The following is a 25,586-nucleotide window of genomic DNA, read 5'->3' as shown; positions in this document are numbered from 1 at the left end:
TAATTGTACATGCAAAAACACAGATAGTTAGGCAAACAATTCTAAAAACCGACTTGCTTTAGAGCATGCTGGAAAATATGATAATAATGAGCATGGTTTTGAGTGTTTTACTCAGCACAGAGTAAAAATAACACAATCACACTTCAACATACCAGCACATGGGATTATTTTACATCACTGAGTGTTAATTTACCTCTTTACAGAGTTAGGGCTCTATTCAATCTGCATTGCGGAAGTTCAGCATAATTGAAATTTAAAGATAATGTTCCCGCTTTAGAGGAGACTGCATTCACCGTTAATGCTGCATATCGGCCGGCTGCGACACAACCCGGGATCAAACCCGGATCTGCAGTGATGCCTCTAGCACTGCGATGTAGTGCCTTAGACCGCTGTGCCACTCGGGAGGCCTCAGGAAGAGTCTTGGTGGTTCCAAACTTCTTCCAATTAAGAATGATGGAAGCCACTGTGTTCTTGGGGACCTTCAATGCTGCAGAATTTTTTTGTTACCCTCCCCCAGATCTGTGCCTCGACACAATCCTGTCTCTGAGCTCTACGGACATTTCCTTGAACCTCATGGCTTGGTTTTTTCTCTGACATGCACTGTCAACTGTGGGACCTTATATAGACAGGTGTGTGCCTTTCCAAATCATGTCCAGTCAATTGAATTTAACACAGGTGGACACCAATAAAATTGCAGAAACATCTCAAGGGTGATCAATGGAAACAGGATGCACCTGAGCTCAATTTCGAGTCTCATAGCCTCATAGTCTCATTTTAATGTTAATGAATTACCGTCATGTGTATTGAAGGACTTTGTTGTTGTATATGACAAAACTGAAATGCTGAATTGTTTCAATGAGCACTTTGTATCCTCTGGTAGGCTGTTTGATTCAGTGTCCTCTGTCTCTGTACAACCCTGTGTGGATGAACCAGTGAGAGCTGGTCAAACTTTTATCTTTTTGCCATTCTAGGTGCAGGTGGTACATAAAGCCCTGAAATCCTTAGATTAGAGAAAGCCTGCAGGTCCTGATCTTTTGGATCCCTGCTTTTCAAATCTGGCAGCTGATTTCATAGCTGAACCACTTACATATCTGTTCAATCTAACCCTGGAATGTAATGAAATTCCAAAGATCTGGAAATCAGCATTTGTCCTACCACTTTTAAAAGGGGGAGATCCAACTCTTTTAAATAATTATCGGCCAATCTCAAAGCTGTCACCCCTGGTGAAAATACTTGAAACCCTTGTGAGTGAACAGCTAAAATAGTTTTTATTTACTAACTCTATTTTATCAATGTACCAATCGGGCTTCAGGAAGAAGCATAGCACAATTACAGCAGCCATGAAGGTTTTAAATGATATCACTGAAGCCCTTGACAAAAAGCAGCACTGTGTCTCACTTTTTATTGATCTCTCTAAGGCTTTTGATACAGTTGATCATGCTATACTAAGGCAGAGATTGTCGAGTGTAGGTCTTTCGGAGCATGCAGTTGCATGGTTTGCTAACTGTCGGTCTGATAGAACTCAGTGCACTCAATTTGATGGGCTTATGTCTGTTAAATTGTCTATCTGTAATGGTGTGCCCCAAGGCTCTGTACTCGGTCCTCTCTTATTCACTATTTATATAAATAATTTAGACAAAAATGTCCAAAATCCAAACTTCATTTTTATGCTGATGATACTGTTATTTACTGTTGTGCCTCGTCTCTTACAAAAGCTTTCCAGAACTTGCTAAATGTTTTTTATACTGTTCAACATACCTGTCAATTGAAGCTTATCCTCAATACTGACAAAACTAAACTAATGGTGTTTTCTAAAGCAAGAAATAGACCTCTGAACTTTTCACCAATTATTACCTGTCAGGGCATTGAGATTGAGACTGTAACCTCGTATAAATATCTTGGAATTTTAATTGATGACGGCCTCTCTTTTTAATTGCATATTCAACAACTTACAAAAAAATGTAAGCTGAAATTGGGATTTTATTTTAAGAATAAGGCCTGTTTTTCTTTTGAAGCCAGGAGGATAGTATCAGCTACATTTATGCCTTTACTAGACTATGGGGATATTTTATATATGAATGCTTCCGCTCAGTGTTTGAGATCAACTGACACCCTTTACCATGGCACTTTGAGATTTATTTTAAACTGCAAAACCCTTACGCACCACTGCGCTTTGTATACCAGGGTTGGCTGGCCTTCTCTAGTCACCCGTAGGCTCAGTCACTGGTATACTTTTATTTACAAAGCCATTTTGGGTTTACTGCCTTTTTATTTGGGCATTTTTATTGTTCAGAAATGTGGTGGGTACTCTCTTCGTTCGCTGCAAACTGTTCCAAATGTCCGAACTGAATTTGGTAAAAGGGCTTTTATGTACTCTGCCCCATCGTCTTGGGACACCTTACAAAATACTTTTAAACTGGAAGAACTTGTCCCGATTAGTATTTTTAAATCACTGATGAATGATCTTGAGACTGATTCCTTGACCTGTCAATGCTTTTAATGTGCTGTTTTTGATTTTGTTATACTCTTGTGAATTCTATGGTTTTTACTAGATTACTTGTAATTTTTCATGTTTTTTGTCTGTAATTTTTGTAATGACTTGGTGCTGCCTATCTTGGCCAGGGCGCTCTTGAAAAAGAGATTTTAAATCTCAATGAGCCCTTCCTGGTTAAATAAAGGTTTAATAATAATAATAATAATAAAAATAGCAAAGGGTCTGAATACTTATGTAAATAAGGAATTTCTGTTTATTTTATTTTATTGAATGAGCAAACATTTCTAAAACCCTGTTTTTGCTTTGTCATTATGGGGTATTGTGAGTTGATTGATGAGGGGGGAAAATAATTAAATCCATTTTAGAATAAGGTTGTAATGTAACAAAATGTGGAAAAAGTCAAGGGGTCTGAATACTTTCTGAAGGCATTGTAGGTACAGTTAAAACATTTTTTTTTTACTCTACAGGGTTCAAGTTTAAACACTGAGGTAAACATTAATGCTCAAGTCACTAAAGAAAGAAAGAAGAATACAATAAAAAGCTTATTCAAATTCAGAAGGGTTCTACATAGAACCTTGCCTTCCAAAGAACCCTTGTCTTCCAAACCCTGTCCCTCTGCAAATAACCCTTTTGGAACCCTTTTTTCTAAGAGTGTAGATCAGTGGCTGACTTATTCATTGACCATCAACAACATCATCAACACACCAATGGTAAACAAACACATCTGAATACTTTTTTATTTCTTTTTCAGACCTACCCCATGGTGAATATTGAAAAACATGTGTTGGTGGCAAAGACTTTCTTCTCAAGATGGTATGAACTTCAACAACTCCGGTCAGCTTGTCAGCAAACCCTGTGATGATACCCTGAAGTAGCATACATTTATACCTTTTCTACCACCTTTAGTAGGTAACTTTTGAGAACTTTTCAAATGGCTAGCCGTTGCTTTGTTTTGTGTATCTGTATATTCACTTTGAACAAAGCAATGAGAACTCCCCAATTCCATAATGTACAAAACATTAAGAACATCTGCTGTTTCCGTGACATAGACTGACCAGATGAATCCAGGTGAAAGCTATGACCCCTTATTGATGTCACTTGTTTAAGCCACTTCAATAGGTGTAGATGAAGGGGAAGAGACACGTTAAAGAAGGATTTTTATGCCTTAAGACAATTTAGACATGCATTGTGTGTGTGCCATTCACGCACCGGTTTGTGTCAAGAACTGCAACGTTCCTGAGTTATTCACGCTCAACAGTTTCTGGTGTGTATCAAGAATGGTCCACCACCCAAAGGACATCCAGCCAACTTGACACAACTGTGGGCAGCATTGGAGTCAACATGGGCCAGCATCCCTGTGGAACGCTTTTGACAACTTGTAGAGTCCATGCCACGAAAGATTGAGAAAGTTCTGAAGGCAAAAGTGTGTGTGTGGGGAGGGATTAATATTAGGAAGGTGTCCTTAATGTTTTGTACACTCGATATATTTGGTTACTTGTCAAAAGTATATGTCACATATGTTTATGTATATACAGTATGAATGTTTTTTTTACTCACTGGTTGTTTCTCTTTGTTTATGCTGTTGAAAAGTATTAGGTTAATGCATTTACATGTATGTTGGAAATTATGCAGAAAGGAACATAAAACCTAAGCTTAGAATATGAAATGGTAACTCTTGTCAAATTTCCAGAATTGGGAAGTTTAATCACTGAGCCCGTTATTTGTAATATCATGTTTAAAATGTGTTTTTCTTCTGGCATTTATTTGAGCACAGAGATTATCCAGACATCAGCATGAATATGGTGTTAAACACTAGGCTACACTGGCTCGCTTTTAAGCGATTCATCACTTTTTTTATCATGCATAAAATTCTGCATTGAAATGCCAAATTGTTTTGAGGTAACTGAATAACCTGGTAAGAGAACATTGCTTGTCTGTTGTATTATTTCCACTTTATTTCACACATACTAACATTTCATCTTGCCATTTAACCATGATTCTGTTTTCAGTGCTGCACACTGTGGTTTTTCACATCCTTACTTATGCTACTAATGTGACAATATTGTGATTTTTGCTTTTTGTGTTAAAACTTTCTTTACCTTAAACCTATTTGTTTCTGACATGAAATAAAGCCTTTTATATGATGATGTTTGTATTTGGTTAGTAGCATTTTTATCAGTACATTTTACGTAGCGAGACAACTGCCATTTGCAGAGGATAAAGAGGCGTAGTGAGTGGAAAGCGAAGGAGGGTAGTCAAGTGTAACACTCCCTGCAATTAAGGCCTCACAGCTGATACTGGAAGGTTCCTTGGCCTAATTTTAGGCAGAGAGCAGAGAGGAGGGCAGCCGATCACCTGCTCCCTTCTATTGATGCTCTGTCCTGTCCTGTACAGGCAGGGTGCATCACTTTCACTCGACGGGGACAGTAACTCAATGGCCGAGAAAATACCTGAGGGGCTGCTTATGCATATCAGATAGAACCTAAGAGCATATATTGGTCTAATTACTGTACTGTACATAAATAACAACAAGGCAAAGTAATGTGTGAAGACACTGACACTTGTGCCTGTGGGTTTACTGTACAAATTACCAATAAAGATCAAACAAGTCACCAAAAACTATGTTGCTGGTATACTACATGTTTTTATATTCTGGATTACTGTGACACTGTGAGGTCTGGGCAGTTAGATACTGTTACTGTGACAGTGTGAGGTCTGACAGGCAGCCATACTTGGCCTGCAACCTACAGGTCCAAGTATTGATTGAGAGTGAAAGTGAATGTTGAGCATTTGACCCCCGTGATGTCACTTGTGGTCATGGTCATTTGAGTAGGTCAGAGCTTTTTTTATGCACAGTAAACAAATTATATAATTGGAAGATCTTGACCCGTATCTTTTTAAACCTTGATGGCAGTAAACCTTTTAAAGTTCAGACCTTGATAGCTGTATTTAGATTGAAAAGGAATGTCATAAGCCTACAAATCAGGATATTATATTTATCTCTCACAGACTTCTGTCTTGTTTAATAATGGAAATTGCATGTATAATGGCATATCAAATACCTTTTTACTTACATCTTTTTTATGTAGGTTTGTATGATTTAGGCCAGGGACACTAAACTACTATTTGAGAAGGTACGGTCACACAAATGTCCTAGGTGGCAAAGGTCTGGATGGATATTTTCTTTTATTGGTGTAGTGAGAAAAAAAACTGCTCGCAACCCATGTGACCCCAAACTGTTAAAACTTTCTACACCCCTCTTGTTGATCATAGACAAAATGTTCAACATTTTAAAGCTCATTTGCTGCAATTCTACCTATTTTGCCATGGGGCGGAGAGAAAAGTGTGCAGTTTTAAAGCACATTTCCAGCAATTCTACACATTTTGACATGTCGAGGCCCCTGGGCACATAATATGGCCATGATAACTACAAGATTTAGATAGCTGGTTAGCCTAACTTACCTATCTAGCTAACATGGGCTAGTAATTGATCAACTGGATATTTCTGACAGGTTAGAAATAGCTCTCTAAGGTCCGTCAGTGAATGATACGACAAGAGGAAAACTGCCTATGCACTTCCAAATTTCGAAATTGCACCTTGTGCATTCTACTACTACAACTTTCAGCAGCATTAAGTTGAAAGCCCGACTGAGTTCAAGTCAGTACACTCGGTCCATATTGACCCCGTTCTGGGTTCCGGATCCGTACCACGGTCCACCAGTTGAGTATGGCTGTTTGAGGCCTCTACTAGTAGTCAAACTCAAATGTAGGCCACTTCTGATCATGTTTTAAAGGGGCCACTCTGCTACAGTAACAGAGACTGGACCTGCCTCATGATACATGAGAGGAGGTCATCCTTTTAAGGCTCTGGTAGGCTAGGCTTTTGGAGCACCTCCAAGATGCAAGTTCAAAAGAGGAAAGGGTAATAATAGCCATGCATCATACAATGGCTTTTGGGTGTCCACTTAAAGTGTGAAGAAAAATCTCCCATCCCTACCCCTAAAAACATGCACATGCATTTAGTTTATGAGCACATGATCAGTAAAGCTATAAAAAATATAACAGCACTGAGCTTACCAGGTAATGCTTACTACCGTTGACAAACACGCCGGACAGGGGAGTCCCCTTACAATTGAAAAAGCAAAAACACTTACAGATTCAACTTAAAACACTGTACCAGCTTGTACTTCAACAATAAACATGCTACCACCCTGTGTGTTATATGTTCATAGGTTAACATATACATGTAGTATAGGAGTATCATGTAGGAGTATCAGAACATAAACCATTATTGTTTTAACCATGATGTTATGTCGTTCCAGTTATGACTCCTGGAATGCAACACCCAAAATTCAAAGCTTTAACACTGCATCGAAAATCCCTTTGCTCTTCGAAGACATGTCAAATAGTTTTACCCATAATGGGGCTACAGTGTACAGTACAGCCTCCTGGGGGCTGGCTTCAACAGCTCTAACACCTGTCTCAATGCTCTACCACCCAGCCAATAGCATAAACACATTACTACGAGCTGTCGAAAAGTCATTGTTGTGTATTTACCTGTGTGACTGCTGCTTGGGGGTCGGCCGGCTGCTGCCTGCTTGTCCCAGCCCGGAGTGTCAGAGCGGAAGGCTCATGTTGAGCGCAACTATACCCCCTTCCTGCAAATGGAAGAGCCAGTCTCCATGGCAGTCCAAAAATAAAATCTGAGCCCTAAGCTCAGAATGTGCTCCGTCGTGACGGCGCGCTAACTGCGGCCGTCAGCCAGTCAGGGGGTGGCCATAGCACCTTAGATATCACCACCCCTCTCTGCAGCGACCAGATCCTCCTCACTGAAAAATACTCTTTCAGAGTGGCGCCCCCTACAGGAAAGCATGAGCCAGCTCAGCTCAAGAAGCTTTTCTCTGCCAATTCGACCAAAATGTTAACCAATCACAGCTCCAGCCAGGGTACAGCATGGTCCGCCTAATAAATCAGTCCAATCAGGCGCCCATAACACAGTTAATGAGGGAAATTCATGATATCGCATATCTGTAAGGGTCTTAATGAAGCTAGAAAATGAGAAACATTCTCAGCATGACAGTTAGTTCTTAGAGCCCTGGGCCCGTATCCACAAAACCTCTCAGGGTATGAGTGCTGATCTAGGATCAGTTTCATATCATAATAAATAAGATTATATGGACAGGTGGGGACCTGATCCTAGATCGTCACTCCTACTCTGAGACACTGTAGATACGGGCCCTGGTGAGAATCTAATGCACACAAATACAAGACACAGCCACAGTAATCTTCCCATTATAGAATACTTCATAAATAGGCTATAATGGGAAGATTACTGTGGCTGTGTCTTGTATTTGTGTGAATTAGACCCACTGGTCAGTCCAAATACTATTTTAAAGCTGCTGAAGACCCTGAAAGTTGATTCAGCAAATAATGTAAAGTGTTGAGGTAAAGTACAGACTGTCCACAGATCCTGTCCTCATTTGACCAGGTCATTGACATACATTATGTTTATGTACAGTATCCATCTGATCTCCTACTCCTGTGGGAAAAGAAAGTCTGATTGCCTCGACTGACGTTCCTCTTGGGTTAATTTTGCTTGCCTAATGTGATGGCAAATATAGCAACAGGGGCGTTGGCTGTCCCTCTCCAAACTTGAGCCTCCCTCCCTACCCCACAATTTATCCATTTCCTTATTAAGTGCCGGGTGTAAGACGTCAAGACATCCCCATTGGGGCCTCGCCTCCGACGCTTCCTTGTCCAATAGGGACCTTCCTTGGATCAAGTGTCACTATAACAGAAGAACATAATCAGGGTTGTAATTCTGCAGAACCTTACAGCCAGTCTCGGCCACCAGGGAGCTCACTTCTTCTTTCCGCTATTCTGAGGTAAGAGAGAGAGATGGAGAGTGGTTGGAAGGAAGAGAGAGTGAGTGGAACAAGAGAAGGAGTGAGTGAGTGAGTGAGTGAGTGAGTGAGTGAGTGAGTGAGTGAGTGAGTGAGTGAGTGAGTGAGTGAGTGAGTGAGTGAGTGAGTGAGTGAGTGGGTGGGTGAGTGAGTGAGTGAGTGAGTGAGTGAGTGAGTGAGTGAGTGAGTGAGTGAGTGAGTGAGTGAGTGAGTGAGTGAGTGAGTGAGTGAGTGAGTGAGTGAGTGAGTGAGTGAGTTAGATAAAAAGCTTCAGATCAAGTGCAACGTTAAGAGCTCAGGGCCCCCCTAGCTGTCTCCTTTCAAGAACAGCTGAATCCACACGTGCAAAACCACTGCCACTGTGTTGGAACACTCAGTCTTTAAAGCAGTCGGCTGCTCCATAGTAATGTTGAGGTCAAGGGTGAAAGGACCCACCAGGGGGATAGGGACAGGTGAAGGGAACATACAGGTTTCTAAATAAGCTTCTAGCTTGACTTGATCAAGATTGTGGGTGTCTCTTTTTGCAAGAATATAATTCTTGAAAGCCACAGGGCATGTAAAATGAAGTGTCAACATTTTGTGTCAAGAAATGCTGGTATAAGTGTGTTCTTGATGTTGTTGTTAGAATAAGCGCTAAAAGTGACTTGGGTGCAACAAGGTTTCTGGGGGTGAGGCCTGGTTCCAACAGGCTATCGCAAGCCTGGGATTTAAAAATGGCCCTCTAAGACATAGAACTATGTTGTGGAACTGATCCAATGGTTTAAATCAAAATGGAGGATAAGATGAGGGAATCTTAGAGATATGCTCCATGTTACCTCAATGTTAGGGTTGAGAAAAGTATTGTTAGCACTATACTGGCCTTTTGTGATATGGTAAACAGATAGCTGGACAGATATCTAGTGGACAGAAATGTTTGCGTGTTGTATGTCACAGCAAAGTCAGTGATAGTTTAATAGAGAGAAAGGTGTGACATTCTGTTTTTCTGGAGACCTGTGAACTATGAGAACATGGTGGCACGTTGACCCTTCCATACTTATAGGATAAACACATAGACACTCTACTAATGTTACAGGGCCCATTGAACAATAGCCTGATTTGTGAAATCAACCCAGAAATCTATAGCTATGATAATATGATTGTAATTTCAAGAAACAGCCTTTGACTTTCAGTCATTGTCAAACAGTTTCCTGTTCTTTCATTATTCCCTATTTCCCCATTTTTGTTTTCTATTTTTAACAAGTTAATCTGACATAATGGAAGCATGGAAATGTGCCTGAAATGCCTATGTGAGGGAGATGTCCACATAAGGAAACTAAATGAGAATTACTGATACTATTCCAAGAGAAAGAACCTGATCTGTACTTTGGAAATCGGATCCTGGACCCATTTCTTAAAGACATTTGCAGCTGTCTGTTTAGGAGTAGTTATAACGTGTGAGTAGGTCTCTAGGGTGGCCCAGTTATAGAAGTTGTGGTTTACAAATGCAAAGGTGAATGTTTTGTGAACATCCTTGTAATGCACGCTAATCAATTCAAAATGTGTAACTTTGGGGATTTATCAGATGATAAATACAGATAATGATACATTGTCTGACAAGATAACAATAAGTTGCAAAACAAAACCTAAATCAGAATTAAAAGGCTAGCGATGGCTTACTAAATTGGTCTAGAAGTGACCGAATCTCTTTAAAATGTTGATAAAGCGTTAGATCATCATGTTTCTAAAGATGCATGTATTCTAGCACCTATGTTGAGGCATGGAATTTGACCAAGATATTAAGTTAACTTGAAGACCTTAGATTTTGACCTTCACATTGACCTGTGGTCTCATGGAACATGACTCTAGCAGCCAGGGAAGGAGGGAGGAAGGGGAGGAGGGAGGGAGGTAAAAGAAAAGGCCATGAATATTTGCATGGGTGCCTTCTCATTTATCGTCTGAGAAGCAGAATTGGCAGCGTGTTGAGTTTCAGTATATTTTCCTAACACTAATTAGAAAACAGCTATAAAAATGTGCAGATTTAGAGCTTGGTAGATTCAAAAGCAATCCCTTTACAAATTCAGCAAATTTTTCTGTACCACAATTTATTCAAAAATGTCGGCAAAATGTTCCCCCATTAGGGTTGGGTTCTGGTAATGGGAGAAGACATTTTACAGTCTGGCATCCATCATAACCCCATGCTATAAATAATGCTAGTGACTTGAGTGTTGCCTCCTTGGCGTCTTAGTGAAAGTGTCTCTCTTTCTTCCCTTGTACCTCGTACCTCAGGTGCAAAGTCCACTGTCACCATGTCTGACACAGAGGAAGTGTAAGTACTAGCAACATTATTCTGCATCCTCACGATTACCTCATCCAGATTTCATTTTGGTGAGTTGTTTTGACTGCCTGACTAAACTTGCAATATCTTTTTCTATCCTTTCACAGCGAGGGTAAGTTACATTATTACTATATTATTGCTATGTATCATTATTGTATCTTTTCATTATCATAGTCATTTTAAATTGGTAATTGTTCAATCATATGCTGAAACATTCTGTATGTTTTTTTAACCAATGCCTATCTGATTTCAGTCCTCAATGTAGAATAGTTAAACGCAATGGAAAAACTTGTCTGGACTCCTTAAGTTTCAAGTTGTGTTCAAAACTGCCCTCTATAGCACAACAGCATACATTGACTTGATTTTCGATACTTTAAATGTAGAGAAAGCCATGACTTAGTCATGACTTATTGATGAATGGTTTCAGGAGCCAATGTTGATAACAGGCCATGAACTAAATTGAGCATGATGCATTTAAATGAATTAATGCATTCCTTTAAATTATTTTCTAAACGTCAGACCACATACATCCACTAGTCTGTTAGCAACAGGTCCCTGAAACTCTCTAGACCTTTTACAGTTATACTGTCCTCCTAGTTTGTACATATTCTGTCTGAATAAAAATATATATCTCCTCTTTATGGAGGGAGATAAATCAATCCTATTATACTATCAGGCCTTGAAATGTTTTGTCTGCTCAAAAGTCTTCTCAAGAGACCTAATTTAACAGCACTTTGTGAACTGCCATTTCATCAGCTATGGAGGACTGTATTGTGCATGCATACAATTGATCCCTACTGTACCCATATTTACAGTATATAATATATATACTAAATATTATATTATATACTGATATATTGGATGCAGATGGATTCTTTTGGTAATACTATTGTTTTACTCCTTTCTTTCTCCAAAATTTTTGTTTATATCCGTGGAGGCGAGGGAGAAGGTAAAAAACAATGACGCGCAGACAATGAAAATGTTCATGCCATCTATACTAATTTGTCAGCTGTTTCGCTCTCGATCCTCAGTGTGTTTGAGGATGTGTGTTCAACTCATTCGATCTTCATGTAGCTCATAGCATGTTGGATAATGCTAAGGCTACCACTTCACCTCACTTCATCAGACTTTAACTTGAACTTACAATATGGTCATTGCGGAAAAGATTTATCTGCAGAGTAAGAAACTACAGGCTCATGTCAGACTAGATATACCAAATTAGAAGATACCTCATCGGCAAACAAACCTTTGTAATTGGCAGAAGTGTTTGCATAGTAGAAAAGTAGCAGAGCAAGGTCCATTTCAGGTCCCTGTATGTAGGAAGTATCAACACATTGCCCAGTATTGCCTCTATAGATCTATTCATTAACCCCTGAACTCTTTCTCCTGCTTGCTATTTTCTCTGCCTCATGTAGTGCCACCCGGTGGTTACGCCCATGAACTCATCTCCTCTTTTAACCTCCATATCTCTCTTCTGTTCTAAATAACTCACCCTCTTTCTCATGCTTCCATTCATTAACCTCTCCATTCACTTTCCTCTCCCTGGTTACTCACTGCATGTTGTGTAGCCATAGCAGAAGAAGTAGTTGAAGAGGTAGTTGAAGAAGAAGTGGTAGAGGAAGAGGTAGAAGTGGCCCCAGAGGCAGCCCCAGAACCAGAGGCAGAGCCTGAGCCAGAGCCCGAGCCAGAGGCAGAGCCTGAGCCTGAGCCAGAACCCGAGGCGGAAGGTATGTTGGCATGGGGTATTCTATCATCCTTTTAGATGCAGCAGTGCGCTCCACCTGTTACAGCCAGACAGACCTAAGACTAATATAGCTAGGGATGTGTTCCAATGTCCATAGTAGCATACCCCTTAGAATCCAATACATTGGACATATTTTATTATAAGTGGTATGCTAGTGTCGAAAGTGGGATATATCCCTAGTGTACTTTCTTGTTCTACATTTACTTTAATGTAGTACCTTCCCTTCATAGCTGGCCAAGACAATGGATGCATGCACTGTATTATTAGTTGTATGTTATTAGTTGTATGTTCCCATTTAGAATGTGCTAATAAATATGCCCAATTCCCTGTTCCGTTCTCGCTGCTTTTAGGCCTAGGGCAAACTGCTTCTTCATTGCTACACAAAAAAATGCTGGATTAAAAACAACCTAACAACCAGCGCTGGGTAAATATTGGACAGAACACACACTGGATTATTTTGACCGAGCCAGTTGGGTTGCGTGAAAAACCCAACATGTTGGGTTGTTGGGATTATTCAAACAAGGGTTAATTTAACCATCAATTGGGTATTTTTAACTTTCACGCTGGGGTGACCTAGCAGCTGTGTCTTATTGTATGTAATCCTTAAATTATTTTCAGGAGGCGTGGCTTATTATGGCCGTGAATATTCAGACAGCTCTTATTGGCCATTCGTGAGAGTAAATGTCATTCCTGTTCATCATGTCAATGTTCAACCTTAACATGTGATAACTATACAACAGAACAGATTACAGGAATTATTTTTACTCTCATGGTTGGCAAAAAAATCTGTAAGCCACACCCCTACTGAAGTACGCTTCTAAACTCTTCTGACCCGCTGGGTCATACAGTGCCTTCAGAAAGTATACACACCACTCAACTTTTTCCAGATTTTGTTGTGTTACTGCCTGAATTTAAAATGGACTAAATTTAGATTTTTTCGTCACTGGCCTAGACACAATACCCCATAATTTAAAGTGGAATTGTGTTTTTCTAAAAAATTCTAAATTAATAAAAAATGAAGAGCTGAAATGTCAATTAGTATTCAACCCCTTTGTTAGGGCATGCCAAAATAAGTTAAGGAGTAACAATTTGCTGAACAAGTCGCATAATATGGACTCACTCTGTGCAATAATAGTGTATAACATTATTTTTGAGTGACTACTTCATCTCTGTACCCCACACATACAATTATCTGTAAAGTCCCTCAGTCAAGCAGTGGTTTTCAAACACAGATTCAACTACAAAGACCAAGGAGGTTTTCCAATGGCTCGCAAAGAAGGGCACCTATTGGTAAATGGGTAAAAATTAAAGAAAGCAGACATTGGATATCCTTTTGAGCATGGTGAAGTAGTTAATTATACTTTGGATGGTGTATCAATAGCCCTAGTCATTACAACGATACAGACGTCCTTGCTATTTCAGTTGCCGGAGAGGAAGGAAACCTTTCAGGGATTTCACCATGAGGTCAATGATGACTTTAAAATAGTTACAGATTTTAATGGCTGTGATAGGGGAAAACTGAGGATGGATCAACAACATTGTAGTTACTCCACAATACTAACCTAATTGACAGAGTGAAAAGAAGGAAGCCAGTACAGAATAAATGTTTTCCAAAACAGGCCTACTGTTTGCACTAAATTAATACTGCAAAATATGTAGCAAAGCAATTAACTTTTTGCCCTGATTGCAAAGTTTTTTGTTTGGGACAAATCCAATACAACCCATTACTGAGTACCACTATCCATATTTTCAAGCATAGTTGTAGCTGCATCATTATTATGGGTATGCTTATAATTGTTAAGGACTGGGGAGTTTTTCAGGATAAAAAGAAACGGGATGGAGCTAAGCACAGGCAAAATCCTAGAGGAAAACCTGGTTCAGTCTGCTTTCCACCAGACACTGGAAGATTAATTCAGCAGGACAATAAACTAAACACTAGGTCAAATCTACAATGGAGTTGTTTTTCCAAGAAGACAGTGAATGTTTCTGAATTAACATCAAGTTAATTCATTTTGAATTCAGGCTGTATGTAACACAACAAAATGTGGAATAAGTCACAGGGTTTTAATACTTTCTGAAGACATTGTGTCTCAATAACCCAGCACCAATAACCCAGAATCAACAATCCAACCTTGCTCTTTTTAAAGAAAACAGCCAAACTAAGTGACCCAATGCCTGCAAACAAGCAGTTGGGTCAACCAAACAACCCAGCATTTTTTGAGTAGATAGCAATACAATTATTGTCTGTATACGTTTATATATATATATATATATATATATATATATATATATATATATATATATATACACTATATATATATACACGCATTAGACTTCCAACTCTAACTCTGATCCCTAATGTAAGTCAACATCAGTGTATCAAAATATAGTAGATATCCTGCACTGTTTATTCTCGTTACTCTTAAAGGAGCAAAAATACCTCTGTGCTTCTACTATGAGCCTGAAAAGGCATAATCCTGATTATACTGTACATGTACTCTGAACATGTGTTTGTTGTGACAGTCCCTTCTTAAAGTTAGAATCCTTAGTTGCTACATTTTTTGGAGGTATAAATTCATGATATACACTGAGTGTACAAAACATTAAGAACACCTGCTCTTTCCATTACAGACTGACCAGGTGAATCCAGGTGAAAGCGATGATCTCTTATTGATGTCACTTGTTAAATCCACTTCAATTTGTGTAGATAAAAGGGAGGAGACAGGTTAAAGAAGGATTTCTAAGTCTTGAGACAATTGAGACATGGATGTGTATATCTGCCATTCAGAGGGTGAATGGGCAAGATACAATATGTAAGTGCCTTTGAAAGGGGTATGGTAGTAGGTGCCAGCAAGGCTTCTGGGTTTTTCACTCTCAACACTTTCCAGTGTATATCAAGAATGGTCCACCACCAAAAGGACATCCAGCCAACATGACACAACTGTGGGAAGCATTGGAATCAACATGGGCCAGCATCCATGTGGAATGCTTTTGACACCTTGTCAAAGGTGTTCCTTATTTTTGGTATACTCAGTGTATACTCATTGATTCTTGAAGAATATAACTTAGAAATGCCTCATGAGCTTATTTAACTGTTGTACCTCATCAGAACCCAAAATATAAGCATGTTTTACTCCAATGTTTGTAAACAACGTAAATGTAAAGAGACTGTATAGCTTCAAAACATTGTTAAAACAGTAATTTTTAGATCATGGATGGTCAGTCGTTGCATCAATAGCACTGTCTATGAATCTGAGAGTGGTTACATTTCTCCAGGGCCATCCCTCAGCTTTTACCGAAACAGAGGCTGGGTGCTGCTTTGTTTTTGTTTCAACTAAGGATTCTAGTTTTACCTGAACGATACTTTGAGGCACTTTGTGTGAGACACGTTTACAAATTCTTTATTGTACTTCCACAAACTGCTGAAGTGTCGCGCTAAAGTAATTCGTAGTGCTTAGCCCGACAAAGTATCATTTCCATTGAAATGTTAAAAATGAGATGACGCAATTGCTGAAGCTTAGGTAGAGTATGCAGCCTATGGCTTATTAGTCAGCCCTCGATGCCATTGCTAACGCTGTTTATTTTGCTTTTATTTTCATTGCTTGCTGCATGCAGAGGTCGTTGAAGAGGAAGGTATGTTGATTAAAGATGAATTATCTGTGTCACTCTGGTTGGTTTGTAGGAATGCGTATGTATATATTGTCCATGTCCCAGGTCTGAGGTCTCGCTGTATTGAAGGAACGTCTGCTCTGTCATACCTGTTTGTCAGATCTAGAATTACTGTGAAATTGGCTGACTGGTAGGACAAAGAAAAACTACACATCAGTTAATCGAATCAATTTTTAAATGGTGTGTTTTGGGAAAGAAATAAGAAAAAGGATGGAAGAATATGAAATGCTAACATTTGCTTAACCGCGCAGTGACCCCACTGTTCAACCCTCCCTGCTGTGCCAACTCATCATTAGCACGGCATGTACCAAACACATAACAAGAGAAAGAACATGTTCTTCTAACAATGAAATCTGTGTTGTCTTGCTTGTGAAAATGGTGTGCGGGTCAAACGATAAACATTACACAGTTATAACGTTTCTCTTTTAAAGTTAAACACTTTGCTTGTCTTTCAGCAGTAATATTTTTCATTATAATATTTTCCTGTAATATAAGTAGACTTGAATTATTCTAAAATAAGATCACACTTTAGAATTAAATCAAGCACACATAACGAATGTTCACATTCTTCAATTGAGCTGTTTATGTAAAGTCAATATCTGAGATTTTGATTTTTCTTTTCGTGGTTATTTCTCTGCTGATTTTCATAGCACTGACAAACATCCACCACCTCAAATTGAAAGCCAGGCATTTTTGGAATATCTACTGCAGATCAATGTTTTTCTCCATTTCATGTAGAAACAATCAAATATTCATTCAAGTAATGCCTGAATCTTTTTTGCCTGATAATTACTCATTTGCTTTATGCTGATTTGTGCATATCTAACCCAATAACATGTACTTGTCCTCCTCTTCATTTCTTAATATACAGCCCAAAAGCCACAGTTCAAGTAAGTCATCATTTCATGTAACCCCTCATTTGTTTGTACACATTTCTAAATGTGTATGATTACTACATAGAAATGACTGCCTTCATATTTCCATTTCCATTTCAATCTCTCATAAACTAAATACTACATTCTTAACTGTGGTAGTCAAAACCTCCAGCTGTCTTATTCTACATAGGCCTAACGCACGAAATATGCATTTTTTCTTTCTTTTTTTAGATATATATTTTAGTTATTATTTCACTGTTCTTATTTCAGGTCAACATCACATCAATTTGTAAATATGTAGATATATTTCATTACAAACAAGATGACATAAAACATAACAAAAGCCACCGAAAACAGTGACAGTAAAAAATAAAAATAAAATAAGTTGAAATTCAATTTCAGTTCTCTGCTGTCTTACAGTGTTGCATTACCCCTAACATTATACATTTTTTACGACATGCGTAAAAAATAAACATTATTTATTTTTAGTATTTTACTACCCATAGATTCACTGTGTTTTTATATTGACACTTCTCAGGGTACCAAAGGTTCCTGATGGCGATAAAGTGGACTTTGACGTAAGTAGCCCTTCATACATCATGACCATCTGGAGACAGCTGGCTGGATAATACCAGGGCTAATGTCAGAGTTGACGACATTAACACATCGCTCTACTTCCTAACCTTACAGGACATCCAGAAAAAACGTCAGAACAAGGATCTTATTGAGCTGCAGGCCCTGATCGATGCTCACTTTGAGCACAGAAAGAAGGAGGAGGAAGAGCTCATCGCCCTCAAAGAAAGAATTGTGAGTAAGAATGAGTAAAAGACATCACTCTGCATATACATGGGTCAAATTTAAAAATGAACACAAGGTCGTAAATAAAATCAAGGTTTTCTTATTGGACAAGTTCAGGTAGTTCATTCCTGCTTGCTTACATTTAGTTCCTGGTGAATACAACCATAGCAAAATGATAAGACACTGCAGTGCCTACTGGTGGCCAAAGGTAATACAACCAACCGTGTGTATCTGTGTGTCCGTCTGCAGGAGAAGCGTAGGGCTGAGAGGGCCGAGCAGAACAGGATCCGTAGCGAGAAGGAGAAGGAGCGCGCGGCGAGACGTGAGGTTTGTGTCCTCCGCCAGTACCACTATCGACCCCTCCGGGCTTTCTTCAACTATAAGCGTTCTGTCAACATGGGACCTACAACTACAACACACTGACTTTGTGCTGTGATCTCTAATACAGGAGGAGAGGCTGAAGAGGGAGGAGGCAGATGCCAAGAAGAAGGCTGATGAGGACGCAAAGAAGAAGTCTGCCCTGTCCAGCATGGGCTCCAACTACAGCAGCCATCTGCAGAAGGTGACCTAGCGACCAGCCAGTCTTCACAGAACCATACGTTATGATTAGAAAAATATCACTTACTTGTATACAACATGTAATTCAGAATAAAAAAATAAAAAAGTTGTGTGTACATGTGTGATCGATGGACTTGCCTCTTGTAACCACTGCCATTCATTTGTAACAGGCTGACTCAAAGAGAGGTGGGAAGAAGGAAACTGAGAGAGAGAAGAAGAAGAAGATCCTGGCAGGCAGACGCAAGGCCCTGAACATCGACCATCTGAACGAAGAGAAACTGAAGTAAGAAACAGTTCAAGTAACAGACTTGAGCTTCATGTACAGTACGTTGTGTGTAGTGTTTTGTTTTGGCGAGGAGAATCAGGCCTACAGCAGGAAAAGTCAGGTACAAGTACAATAGCTTTTGCAATTGTCTCGTTATCTGAAATGAATGCACTTTAAGAAAAACCTTCAGCCAATCAGAATCAAGTATTCAACCTCAGGTGTAAATATGGAATCTCCACAGAGAGTTTGAACTCACAGAGTCATCTTGCTTGCTTTGTTTTAGGGAGAAGGCAAAGGAGCTGCATGAATGGATGCAGACGCTGGAGTCTGAGAAGTTTGACCACATCGAGAGGCTGAAGAGGCAGAAGTATGAGGTATGTATCCGATGTCCTGGAAAAAGAAAAGAGAAATATACTGTAAGTTATCTCAGTGATACATACATACATACATACATACATACATACATACATACATACATACATACATACATACATACATACATACATACATACATACATACATACATACATACATACATACATATATACATACATACATACATACATACATGCATACATACATACATACATATGCACATCTGAAAGAATTGTGGACTGTTTAAGTTGATGAGGGGCGCCTTATGATATATTTTAAAGACACATTAAATGAAATGACGTAATCTTTTATTTTACTCGCTCTAATCAAGAGCTAAGCTGATAATATGACTGGCTCCGTTCTTAGAGCATATACCTTTGGACACGACCGCATTCCCCTGTGGCAGTACGGACGGTACTGCTATTAACCGTGACCTGATAAAACGTCTAGCTCAGTCACCACATTATCAGTTTTTCCTTAGGTTTTTACAGACATGGGTCATGTAAGACACCCTGTAAGATATTGTATTTGTAGATACCCTGGAAAATTCCAAGTCTTACCTGAGTAAAATCAAGGGTGACAGTAGGCCACCAAGTCTCACCATCTGCTTGGTGGCCTCAGTCACGGCCTCTCAGATATGAACGCAACTCTGCTTTGATATTTCCTCCAGGTCACAACCCTGCGTAAGAGAGTGGAGGAGCTGAGTAAATTGTAAGTAAAGCTGGACAGTTGTCACAGCTCAGGGGGCTCTGCTGCGCCACTGCGGTGCATGGTCTGAAACTTAATGAGAAAGTTGCATGTGAAACTTAACACAGAGGCGACTGAAACAGAGCAAAAGGTTCAATGATCGATCGAGGAGACACCATGGGAGACACCAAATTAAATCTTAATGAATATTGATTATATTTCACTCATTCTGGTTGAACACTCCATGTTATAGACAGGTTATGACACATGGCATACTGTACCATGTCATTCTGAAACATGTTACAGAGGTATTAGAGTGTGTCTATGCGCGAGCACTTTAGACTGAGACCCAATCATAGACCCATAGAGAACTGCTGAGCTAAAAGCCAGTCACTAGTCATGTCTTAAGAAATGGTGTGATTCACAGGTAAGTGATTCTGTCTGGATTTCATTCCCACTGAAAGAAGTGACAGAAACTCAGTAGTGGTAGTCTGGCTAATTGTTTCTAGCATGTCCTCCTCTCTTAAACTCTCTATTCTTGGCAATTTGGGGAGTTAATACTGACACACACACACAGACAACTAGTGTAACTATTCACATGCTCTCAGTGTTTTTTTAATCAATAAAAACCTATTCATTGTTTATTCTCGCCCTTTGATTAGGCTAAGTGCAGAAACCCAAGACAAGATCAATCTTCTCATACAGCAGCAGTCTGCAAGGGTCTAGTTTAGGGTGTCCCGTCCTCAGTAAGAGTGTCTGTTAGGCTAGGTGTGTGTCTGGTCTTCCCCATACTGCCATATACAGCAGGCAACCCCTGGCCACAGGACATTCAGTCCACAGAAAGGAGAGCATTGGGGCTCCTCAGTCCCAAGGTAAAGCCTCAGTCAGTCAGTCAGTCAGTCAGTCAGTCAGTCAGTCAGTCAGTCAGTCAGTCTCCTGTAAAATGTGCTGTTAAATGTGTCATTTCCAGGACATCACTCCCAGGAACCGCATTGACATGTTACAGAAACAGTAAGTAATGTAGCTTCCACCCCTATATCATTCTGCCAAAACTGTTTTTAGGACAGTTCATGTAAGTTCGTGGCTGAAAACATTACCGTTTGGAATCCACCAATGAGATGAAATGCTATTGAGTTTATCTCTCCCTTGACTATCTGACAGAAGAAACCAGTTTGCTATAGAACAAGATTGACATTCATATTACTGTATTGGCAAACATAGCCAGCCATTCATTCTGAATTTGCTATGACATGACTTATTTAGTACTCTTGGCCCTTTGGACATAAACACAAGCACTACTCTTATACCTTTGGCAAAACACATATACAGTAGACACTGACAATCCAAATCGCAAAAGATATAGACCTACAACCAGGTTCAAGATTACAGACTTATTGGATGTCAACAAAGAAAGTCAAGTTCTTGTGCATCACGTTCCTGAGCTGTAATGTAAGTAATGTAAGTCTCAAACCTTATTTTTTTGGAATATACAGAGCATTTGAAATCTATTCAGACCCCTTGACTTTTTCCACATTTTGTTACGTTACAGCCTTATTCCAAAATTGATTAAATCATTTTTTTCCCTCATCAATTCTCACACAATATCCCATAATGACAAAGAAAAAACAAGTTTGAAATATTGCATTTACAAAAGTATTCAGACCCTTTTTACACAGTACTTTGGCAGCGATTACAGCCTTGAGTCTTCTTGGGTATGACGCTACAAGCTTGGCACACCTGTATTTTGGGAGTTTCTCCCATTCTTCTCTGCAGATCATCTCAAGCTCTGTCAGGTTGGATGAGGAGCGTCGCTGCACAGCTACTTTCAGGTCTCTCCAGAGATGTTCGATCAGGTTCAAGTCCGGGCTCTGACTGGGCCACTCAAGGACATTCAGAGACTTGTCCTGAAGCCACTCCTGCATTGTCTGGGCTGTGTGCTTAGGGTTGTTGTCCTGTTGGAAGGTGAACCTTCGCCCCAGTCTGAGGTCCTGAGCGCTCTAGAGCAGATTTTCATCAAGGATCTCTCTGTACTTTGCTCCGTTCATCTTTCCCTCGATCCTGACTAGTCTCCCAGTCCCTGCCGCTGAAAAACATCCCCACAGCATGATGCTGCCACTGCCATGCCTCACCGTAGGGATGGTGGCAGGTTTTTTCCAGACGTGACGCTTGGCATTCAGGCCAAAGACTTAAATCTTGGTTTCATCAGAACAGAGAATTGTTTCTCATGATCTGAGAGTCTTTAGATACCTTTTGGCAAACTCCAAGCAGGCTGTCATGTGCCTTACTGAGGAGTGGCTCCCGTCTGGCCACTCTACCATAAAGGCCTGATTGGTGAAGTGCTGCAGAGATGGTTGTCCTTCTGGAAGTTCTCCCATCTCCACAGAGGAACTCTGGAGGTCTGTTAAAGTGACCATCAGGTTCTTGGTCACCTCCCTGAACAAGGCACTTCTAACCCCTATTGCTCAGTTTGTCCAGGCGGCCAGCTCTAGGAAAGGTCTTGGGGGTTGTAAACTTCTTCCATTTATTGGTACCCTTCCCCAGATCTGTGACTCAACACAATCCTGTCTCGGAGCTCTACGGACAATTCCTTCGACCACATGGCTTGGTTTTTGCTCTGACATGCACTGTCAACTGTGGGACCTTATATAGACAGGTGTGTTCCTTTCCAAATCATGTCCAATAAATTGAATTTACCACAGGTGGACTCCATTGAAGTTGTAGAAACATCTCAAGGATGATCAATGGAAACAGGATGCACCTGATCTCAATTTCGAGTCTCATAGCAAAGGGTCTGAATACTTATGTAAATAAGGTATTTCTGTTTAAAATTTTGTATACATTTTCACTTTGTCATTATGGGGTATTGTGTGTAGCTTGATGAGGAAAACATTTATTTAATCAATTTTGGAATAAGGCTGTAACGTAACAAAATGTGGAAATAGTCAAGGGATCTGAATACTTCCCGAATGCACTGTATAAGGCTCTCTTTGGTCCATGTGTTCTACGTTGTGGGTATTGTCACATTGTCAAATGTTTCAAAAGCAAAGAAAATATATGAAAGCATCAAATCTGATCCTGAGGTAACTTTACATTTCTTCATTGTGAAGTCAATGAAATGCCTGTCCAATTACTAAATAGTGTGCTTTCAACGTTGAGCTTTGGACTGCTGTTTCTTTTTCTGTTTCTCTGTCAGTGTTGCGTTCTAATTTCTCGAAGCTATCATGTGTTTCACTGCCACCAAGGACCGGCTGTTAGCCTGATAGCCATAGGATGTGAAAAGAGATAATTTCCTCCATGAATCCTCACGAGCACAGTGGTATAGAACACCCGGGTCAGTGAGAGAATCATGTAATATTTCCTTTGCTTTCATTCATTCCATCATCACCTCCATTCCATGGTAAGTGCTGCATGGTGTGTCGAAAAGGATAAGCATGACAACTCCATGACTTGTTTTGAGTGGTCTGTTGTGATTGATGATTGTTAGTTAGACCAATGTTATAATATTAACATTAGAACAGCATAACTCACACATTTGCATCCACATCTAAAGTCATTTGGAAGTCAATTCAGGAACTTAAAGTCAATGTAAGTCTTTATTTATAGATGAACATATGCATTAACTGTCTCTTCATGGGATGTCTCACTCTGTTTCTCTGTCTTTCTGACGTTTTATAGCTCCAAGAAGGGTAAAACGGTCCGCAGAAAGTAAACAGTACCATTCTGCTGCTTGGAGCCCAGACTGCCACCGTACTACCGGACACAAGCCTAATTCAGCAACAACAACACACACTTACACTAAGACCATGGCTCAGACACGACTAACTCTATGTCTTAATGTTTGCATATTCACACAAGATGTGCTACGGTCTACAGACGTAGAACGGAGCCATTAGCTGCTGTTGTAGGAATTATCCCTCACGCTTTCTCTCCCTGGACTGTTTGGTTCTCAGTATTTTTGTAAATAAAGTGTCACTCTTCAACCTTGTCTGTAGATCTGTTATTAACCAAACCCTCAAAAAAAATACATATATTTTTTTGCCGTGTAATTTTAAAGCAATTTGTTCATATTAATAATTATATCCACTCTAATAAGAGGCATAATGTTGTTGTGTTTGCAAAAATAGACCAAGATTAGCTTGTGGAATGATTTATGCCCATGTTAGAGCAGAATAAATATTGCATTATAATTAAGGTTTCTTCAACATAGCATTCCATCACAAACACTGAATATCAGAGTCATCCAAATGAGGTGTTCTGTCCCATTTTGAGGAAAAATGTAAGCATTTGAATTGCCATCACAATTAGATTGAGTTAGATTGTAACCTAGACTGAAATGTTCTGGTGTGTAACAGACAGTAACGTAAGTGGTTCACTACAGTAGCGTAGCACAGCCGTTCCAAACCTTTTCCGTTGCGGGGGACAACCAAATCTCTATCAAAATCTCTAGGACCACCATTTGTGTCACGCCTGCTCCCACTCTCCCTCCCGGCTGCCCAGCTTCACGCACACCTGCTTCCCTCGTAACGCGCATCAGCGATTCATTGCACTCACCTGGACTCAATCACTTGTGTTATTTCCTCCCCTATATCTGTCTGTTCCCCAGCTCTGTTCCCCGCTTCAGCTTTAATTGTCGTATGTCTTTGTATTACCCGGTTCTGACGCTGTTCCTGTCCTGTTTCACGTCTGTGCTAAATTAAATGTTCAACTCTCCGTACCTGCTTCTCATCATCAGCGTCGGTTCTTACAATTTGCAGAATGGCATAATATTTTTAAGGCACATGCAGTCTTTGTAGTTTTATTTTTAAAAGATGTCTAATAAATCACTGTGTGTTTATTTAATTAAAATAATTTCAACATACATTTTTTATCATTTGTTTCCCTGAGCCTCCTTAGGCCCTTGAAATGTTCAGTCTGATCATGTGGGTGTTAGGAAACACATTTGAAGATATTGATGTAATAAACAGCCCTAATTAGCTGAAGCCTCCAGTGATGATCCATGGCCCGGAGCCTGTAGGGATGCTCCATGGCAAGAAGCCTCCAGTGATAATCCATGGCCCGGAGCCTCCAGTGATGATCCATGGCACAAAGCCTCCAGTGATGATCCAAGGCACGGAACCTACGGCAACGCCCCTCAGCCCGGAGCCTCCAGCTACGCTCCTCAGCCCGGAGCCTCCAGCGACACCCCTCAGCCCGGAGCCTCCAGCGACGCCCCTCAGCCCGGGGCCTCCAGCGACACCCCTCAGCCCAGAGCCTCTGGCGGTGGTCGGCAGCGCAGAACGGGGGCTACGCCCGGAGCCAGAGCCACCTCCGTAGCTGGAGGATTGGCGGAAGGGCTTGGGGTGTAGCACAGGAACCGTCGTAGACGGTGGCCACCCTCCTTTCCCTCCCTTTAGGTTTCGGGTTGTTTTTGTGGGTTTTTGTTTGGGGTGCAGTCGGGGTCTGCACCTTCGGGGGGGGGGGGGGGGGGATTTGTTCTAGTTTCCTGTTTCTATGTTTCATTTTCCATGTGTGGCCGAGTATGGTTTCCAATCAGAGGCAGGTGTCTTTCGTTGTCCCTGATTGGAAGCCATACTTAGGCAGCCTGTTTTCCTTTGGGTTTTGTGGGTGGTTGCTTTCTGTTTGTATACCTGACAGAACTGTTTGGCTGTCGTTAGTTTTTTTCTTTGTGAAGTGCTTCCATTTAAAATAAAAGGATGAGCACTCAACACGCTGCGCCTTGGTCTGTTCACTACGACGCCTGTGACATGCGGCTACATTTTATTTCTGTAAATCATTTTCAGAACGCAATCACATTATGTTTGACAGCTTTATTGCTTTCTCCATGTTTTTGAAATGTATAAGCCTTTAAATGACCTTTTACAGACTACTTCTACAAACGAGGCTACACTTGTGGCAGCACCTATT

At 40.3% G+C, this 25,586-nt stretch overlaps 3 protein-coding genes across 10 annotated transcripts in view; 2 read left to right on the top strand and 1 right to left on the bottom strand.

Annotated features, from left to right (window-relative positions):
* The window catches only part of LOC115197006 (non-muscle caldesmon), a 76,703-nt gene extending 73,192 nt beyond the window's left edge, over positions 1-3,511 (top strand). For all 3 annotated transcript variants that reach the window (XM_029758120.1, XM_029758118.1, XM_029758119.1), the window contains one exon: positions 3,246-3,511. In XM_029758120.1, coding sequence (XP_029613980.1) covers positions 3,246-3,268 — 23 coding nt within the window. In that variant the 3' untranslated portion in view covers positions 3,269-3,511. The remainder of the gene's footprint in view (positions 1-3,245) is intronic.
* The window catches only part of prr33 (proline rich 33), a 37,387-nt gene extending 30,045 nt beyond the window's left edge, over positions 1-7,342 (bottom strand). For 2 of the 3 annotated variants that reach the window (XR_003878947.1, XM_029758116.1), the window contains exons 1-2: positions 7,052-7,323; positions 6,572-6,619 (exon numbers count right to left, since the gene is read on the bottom strand). The gene's annotated coding sequence lies outside the window, so the exon portion shown is untranslated. Of the gene's footprint in view, positions 1-6,571; positions 6,620-7,051 lie in introns of all 3 variants that reach the window. The other variant, XM_029758117.1, reaches the window with a different exon arrangement.
* A 907-nt stretch (positions 7,343-8,249) lies between these two features.
* On the top strand, positions 8,250-23,662 carry LOC115197003 (troponin T, fast skeletal muscle isoforms). Of its 4 annotated transcripts, XM_029758111.1 has the most exons (14): positions 8,250-8,379; positions 10,663-10,702; positions 10,819-10,823; positions 12,280-12,438; positions 16,071-16,088; positions 16,996-17,014; positions 17,538-17,577; positions 17,690-17,806; positions 18,047-18,124; positions 18,246-18,359; positions 18,526-18,638; positions 18,904-18,994; positions 19,666-19,706; positions 23,358-23,662. In XM_029758111.1, the coding sequence occupies exons 2-14, from the start codon at positions 10,683-10,685 to the stop codon at positions 23,389-23,391; spliced, it is 849 nt and encodes a 282-aa protein (XP_029613971.1). In that variant the 5' UTR covers positions 8,250-8,379; positions 10,663-10,682; the 3' UTR covers positions 23,392-23,662. The 4 variants fall into 4 exon arrangements, with proteins under 4 accessions (XP_029613971.1, XP_029613972.1, XP_029613973.1 ...); XM_029758112.1 differs by lacking the exon at positions 16,071-16,088 and having other exon boundaries at positions 8,251-8,379; XM_029758113.1 differs by lacking the exons at positions 12,280-12,438; positions 16,071-16,088 and adding an exon at positions 11,649-11,660 and having other exon boundaries at positions 8,251-8,379.
* The last annotated feature ends 1,924 nt before the right edge of the window (positions 23,663-25,586 follow it).

The sequence above is a fragment of the Salmo trutta genome, chromosome 7, assembly GCF_901001165.1.
Source record: "Salmo trutta chromosome 7, fSalTru1.1, whole genome shotgun sequence".
NCBI classification, from domain to species: domain Eukaryota; kingdom Metazoa; phylum Chordata; class Actinopteri; order Salmoniformes; family Salmonidae; genus Salmo; species Salmo trutta.
The sequence above is the reverse complement of the archived record's forward strand: the minus strand, read 5'-3'. Positions and strand labels throughout refer to the sequence as shown.